The sequence below is a fragment of the Plectropomus leopardus genome, chromosome 4 (genome assembly GCF_026936395.1).
Source record: "Plectropomus leopardus strain MGB_pleo_1.0 chromosome 4, ASM2693639v1, whole genome shotgun sequence".
NCBI lineage: Eukaryota > Metazoa > Chordata > Actinopteri > Perciformes > Serranidae > Plectropomus > Plectropomus leopardus.
The window spans coordinates 30295638-30301637 of NC_142179.1; the positions used below are offsets into that span (position 1 = coordinate 30295638).

A 6000-nucleotide genomic window follows, 5' to 3' on the forward strand; every position below is an offset into this window, starting at 1 on the left:
GCACTGGTTGAGATATGCCACACGGCCAACGTCATGTGAGCTGGGCAGCTCAGCAGGGGATAATGGTATTTAGATGTCCTGTAAGCACGCGGATCCTCTCAGTCAGCAACATTAATGGGGCCATGAGGCATCCTGCTCATGTCCTCCATGCTTAGGTAAAGGGGGAATTAGACAGCCGTTTAGACATGCTGGCTGGTCCGAGCTTTCTGTCTGCTGTGTAGTCTGGGGGGGATCGACATGGGGAGCACCAGGAAGGTGGCCAACTTGTGGAACAGAAGACAGAGTCTCTTCCCCAACTACAAAGTCACAGATTCGGAAATCAATCGAAGACCCTCAGAGATTGCATATCCACTAGCCAAAGAAAGCTGCGTGAAGACATGGAACTCCATGCAGGAGCTGAGCAGGGACATCTACGATATTTATGCGGAGTATGAAGACGACGATGATGACAACAATTCTCCGCACAGCTTCTCAAAGCAGATTTCACCCTCTAAGAAGAACTACATGATCAACATCAATGTAGGGGGGAAGCCCTACCAGATAGCCTACAAGATGGCTGCCAAGTACCCCAAGACCAGAATAGGACGACTGGCCACCTACACCGACCACAACATGAAGCTGGACCTGTGTGATGACTACACCGTGACTAACAACGAGTACTTCTTTGACAGAGACCCAGATGTCTTCCACAGCATCTTCAACTTCTACAGGACTGGTGTGCTGTGGATCAAGGACGAGTTGTGTCCCCGTAACTTCCTAGAGGAGATCAACTACTGGGGTGTGCGGATCAAAAACACCCACCGCTGTTGCCGCATCTCCTTCGAGGAAAGGCAGGACGAGTTGAATGATCAGCTGAAGATCCAGAGGGAGCTGGAGGCAGAGGTAGAGATTGAGGAGAATGAGGAACTGTTTCATGACATGTTCATGGGCCAGCAGCGAAGAGCTATCTGGAACTTGATGGAGAAGCCGTTCTCGTCCATTAAGGCCAAGCTCATGGCGGTGGCCTCCAGCCTGTTTGTCCTGATCTCCCTGGTAGCTATGACTCTAAACACGGTTCAGGAGATGCAGTACAGAACTGCCACAGGTCAGCTCAGTGGTAAGACATACTGGGAATATGTGGAGTCCATGTGCATCGCCTTCTTCACCATGGAGTACTTGCTCCGTCTGGTGTCCACTCCTGACCTCAAGTCTTTCAGCAGGAGCGTGCTCAATACCGTGGACCTGATCGCCATCCTGCCTCAGTATTTGCAGGCCATCCTGGAGTTCTTTGACAATGAGGAAAACTACATGAAGCATGAGGCCGACATGCAGGCGGTAGGGCAGGTGGGAAAGTTGGGCCAAGTGTTGCGCATCATGAGACTGATGCGGATCTTCCGTATCTTGAAGCTGGCACGACATTCCACAGGACTGCGGGCGTTTGGATTCACTCTGCGTCAGTGCTACCAGCAAGTGGGCTGCCTCTTCCTCTTCATCGCCATGGGCATCTTCAGCTTCTCCGCCATGGTTTACACTGTGGAGCATGACATGCCTCAAACAAACTTCACCAGCATTCCTCATGCCTGGTGGTGGGCAGCTGTAAGTACATCTTAAAATGTAATAGTGTAAAAGACCATCAGGACAAGGCTTTAAAGAGCGTAGAGCTAAGATACACAGTAGTGCAAGAAATATGGAAAGAGAATGTCTTGAAAACTTAAATAACTTGCACACAAACCTAAGTAACCTGTTTATGTAAGTGAAATAAAGTGCCTTGTCCTTGATTTACTTAAAGTCTCCCTGAATGGTTTGTTAACTGTGCGATGTTATTAGATTAAACTCCAGCACCTGGCTTACAGAACACAATGAGGTCAGCTCTGCTGCAGCTTGGGTCACCTCATGCTTTGGTATGTGTGTCTTGTGTGATGGATGGGAAGATTCAAACTGCAGATTATATATTTGCATTGTATATGTACTGATTTATCCATGAAAACTGGTCAGTTTTAGAGGGTGGAATAACGGGTTTAATATCGGATCTTATGGTAGGCTTTTTGTTTGTGTTAAACTGTTAACACGTACCTTTGATTCACTGCTTATTGTGATGGATAAACTCGTGATCAGATCCTTCCCCTCCCTTTTTGACTGAGTGGCAGAATCTTACTTCTAATCCAGGGGGAGGAAATGATAATCCTCTGAATGATAGTAATGGTTATGGTGAAGAGAACTGGGAGCACTTCTCACTGCTACAGGTCTCTGTTGTATTCATATGAACAAGAGGAGAACTGTGAGCCATCTTTGAGTCATCGGAGGAGCTGCTTTTGGGTCGATCTGTTTGCAAAAAAACTCTATGAGTGGATTCTCACAAAAGTTTTTTAAAAAGTGGAACATATTAACATTTTTTTCCAATCTTTGGCCATGGAGGTGTGGCATTGAGCAGGTTTTAAATATTAAATGACCCTCTCAACAGATTTGTACAATTGAGTCAGACTGTGTGGCAATCAGCACAGAGTAGTCAACACTACTTTTTCCAAAGACTATAGGGAAAAGCTCCTCTGACTCACTGGATGTAGCTGTGGCTGTAAGAATACCACTGACTGACAGTTTTGCAACTGTCACCACAATGAGGCTGTAAAGCTGTGTTCAGCACAGTTAAGTGTGATGACGTTCTGTAGTGTCATTTAGCCACTTGTTAGCAACCGTCTTTTTTAAGATGCATAAAAGCTTCAAAGTTTGCGAGTGGGATATTTACTGATGGATTTTATATTGTAGAACAAAGCATGACAGTCTCTTAAACTAGTGTTAACCACAGACCTTATTTAAGGCTTCTAGACAAAAACCCATACAAAAAACCCATTGACGTCTAGACATGGGAAGTGGAAGTGCTGAAATGCTAAGTCATTTCCAGGTTTAAGGACTCATTACTGGGGTTCTCAATAGCAGAGTGGTGCAAGTGTGGGTCCTTGTGAGTTATAATTTGAGTATACAATAAACTATCAACAAACTACAATTGGTTTTCATTTGAACACAAGTGATACATTTTATTTACATCACTTTGGACAAATAAGCACAACACTAAGAGGGCAGCTAAAAGGTTAGATATGTGTTTCTCAATGCATATAATAAGCTGAAAAATGTTTTTTTCCCCAAACTTCCCCAAATCTAATATCATGTAACACAGTATTGTCAGCTAACTTAAATGAGTTTCCCATAGTTTGGATAATCTGAAATCAGTGCAGAAGTCTAAGGACTTATTGATTGTCACTGTGTTGTACTGTGTTCTGTTACTTTTTTTCTGTTTTAAGTTTTCATAATGACCTGTTTCACTGGGTTAAAGGATTGTCTCACCCACAAAATGACCATTTGTAAATCAATTAGTCATGACAGGTTACTCTGAATTTGTGAGGAAAATGTTTTTCATGCATGCCTCCACTGAAAACAGCAAACATATGGGTTAATTGGCCTCCACACAGCAAAACTATATCTAAACATTTGTTTACAAACTCTCACATAACTCATGCAGTATAATTCAAGTCTCATTTATCCAGTCGTATACTAAGTACTTCTCAAACATGCATTTTTTTCCCAAAACATTACTATTTAAAATGAAAAACTAATCTATGATCCCTTTAACTTTAACATGAAGGGTTTTTAGGGCAAATGCATGTGCTTGGAAGAACTGAGCATACAACTGGATAAATGAGACTTGTATTACACTGCACTAGTTGAGTGAAAGTTTGTAAACGCATGTTTTGATAGTTTTGCTGTTGTTAAGCCTGATCCCCAGTCAATCAATAACATCAATATGTTAAACATTTTCTGTGGAGGCATGCAAGAAAAACAAAGTTTTCGTCAGGAATTCAAGGTAACATGGAGTATCTACTTGATGCACAAATGGTCATCTTGTGGGTGAAATATTCCTTAAAGACTAGATTATTGAGGATGTCCTGACTTTAATAGACTTTAATGGTTTGAATCCAATCTCCACGTTTTTTTAACTGTTGGCTGTGTAACAAAGGCGACATACAGTTCTTTTTGGTGTGACATGCCCCAAGTTCTTGGCACGATCACATGGATCAACTATGTGTATCCAAATGGACACCAAGTAGATCAACTAGTAAAGGTTGGGAGTCATGTATTTCCATCACCACTCACAGCTCTCCTCACTCCCCCGCAGGTCAGCATCTCCACTGTGGGCTACGGAGACGTCTACCCAGAGACTATACTGGGTCGTATCTTTGCTTTCATCTGCATCTCTTTTGGGATCATCCTCAACGGTCTGCCCATATCCATCCTCTTCAATAAGTTCTCAGACTATTACTCTAAGCTCAAGTCCAATCAGTACACAGCCGCCCTGAAGAATCGAGGGAGGGTGAGATTTACCAAGAGGTCATTGAAAAGGTTGAACCGCTGCTTTGAAAGTCGCCATTGACAAGCAAACTGATTTCTTATGTGACTTTTTATTGTTGTCTTTTTAAAAAATAAAGAGCCTAATATGCTTGACTGTGAAACTGTGCAAAACCAAATTGTATGTGATGAGGATGAATGGGTAAAATAGGGTCAAAAGATGAGGGTTCAGTCCCCAGAAGTGGCACCTTTGGTCATACATCCAGTAAATTGTCAGCTTTTGTGGTTGGGAAGCCAGATTTACAATACAATATTAATATTAATTAAGTAGCATGACTGATTGATTTTTTTTTTAATATTTGCTTTTTATATACAGAAAACCATATTTCTTATACATTAAATTTCTCTCTCAAAAATGAAAAAAACAACACAGTAAAGACAAAGGTAGTTAAGCCTCATTATTAACATATTATGTTAATGTCATATAGAGAAGTTACCCACACAACAGAATATCTCAGTTTAAAAATAAACTGTATCAAATACGTCACGCACACACACACACACACACACGCACACACACACGCACACACACACAAATATAAAACGTCTACAATATTCATATTTAATTTCTATATAATTATCACGTTTTCAGTGAAATGAGAAAAGGTACAGTATAAAAGGAATATGCTTACATTTGATAGTGTCACCCAATGTGGAAAGGTGTTTTTGTAACCTAAAACTAACATGTATGATTTAGAATAAAACATGTTAAGAGAAGTCCTCCTGAATCAGATTCCTACAATGAAAATGTGTAATATTGTAAACATCCTACTGTTCGGGTGAAGACGTTAAACTGGGTTAAGCTGGTTTGGTCCGTGGCACTACCGTATGAATGAAAAAGCTCTATTGTTAGCGTAGCTGCACACACGGCATTGACCTTTTTATTCATCTACTACATAACTTTTGCCATATTTGAAAGAAATGCTTGTCAGAGACTGCTTTATCAGGATTTAGCAAAGATCTCAGCAACATTTTCTTTTGCAATTGCAGCTGCAATGTTTTAAATCTGTGTGTTCAGATGAGATGTGCAGGGGTCTGTGATGTGTAGCCTAAACATTCAGATACTGGTGCTGCTTTTCATGTGTTTGCAATGATCAACAGTTCCGCCTACAAAGTATGCAGTATGATGTACTTGCAATGGATGCAACAAAGTCACATGATGCAGTCATGACTCTGTTTACAATAAACACTGTACTGCTCATAAAACTGTTCTCCTCATTGACTAAATACTACACTGTCATGTTAAGTGTACAGAGTACAGAGACTGGCTCACCTGCATTCATCTCTACTGACCTCTTCTGGAAAACTTTTGCTATTGCAAAGAACTTTATGGTGTCTAAGGTTCATCATATTAATTCACCAATAGTTATTGATGCTATAACAGTGGAAAAAACATTCTGTTCAGCACTTTTAAACTGCTGGTGATTTTAACACAACGTGATGGTAAAAATAATACTTAATAAATTAATTCAGGCAAATTGATATATGTTGGCAGAGCAATGCTTCAAAATGACCACTTACAAGCAGATTCATTTAAAAACAACACAGATGTACTCTCACACTGACTTTACTCAAATCCATTTAAGTCAAATTGATCATATTTGAAAGAACTGTCAACACAGA

At 40.8% G+C, this 6000-nt stretch overlaps 1 protein-coding gene across 1 annotated transcript; it reads left to right on the forward strand.

Moving 5' to 3' along the window:
* The first annotated feature begins 116 nt into the window (after positions 1-116).
* LOC121943922 (potassium voltage-gated channel subfamily V member 2-like) lies at positions 117-5583 on the forward strand. The gene is made up of 2 exons (XM_042487531.2): positions 117-1575; positions 4148-5583. The coding sequence occupies exons 1-2, from the start codon at positions 238-240 to the stop codon at positions 4400-4402; spliced, it is 1593 nt and encodes a 530-aa protein (XP_042343465.1). The 5' UTR covers positions 117-237; the 3' UTR covers positions 4403-5583.
* Positions 5584-6000: the final 417 nt, after the last annotated feature.

Coding starts and splice junctions, on each gene's coding strand:
- LOC121943922 (XM_042487531.2), top strand. CDS start 238: ATGGGGAGCACCAGGAAGGTGGCCAACTTGTGGAACAGAAGACAGAGT. Junction 1,576..4,147: donor ATGCCTGGTGGTGGGCAGCT/GTAAGTACATCT, acceptor ACTCCCCCGCAG/GTCAGCATCTCCACTGTGGG.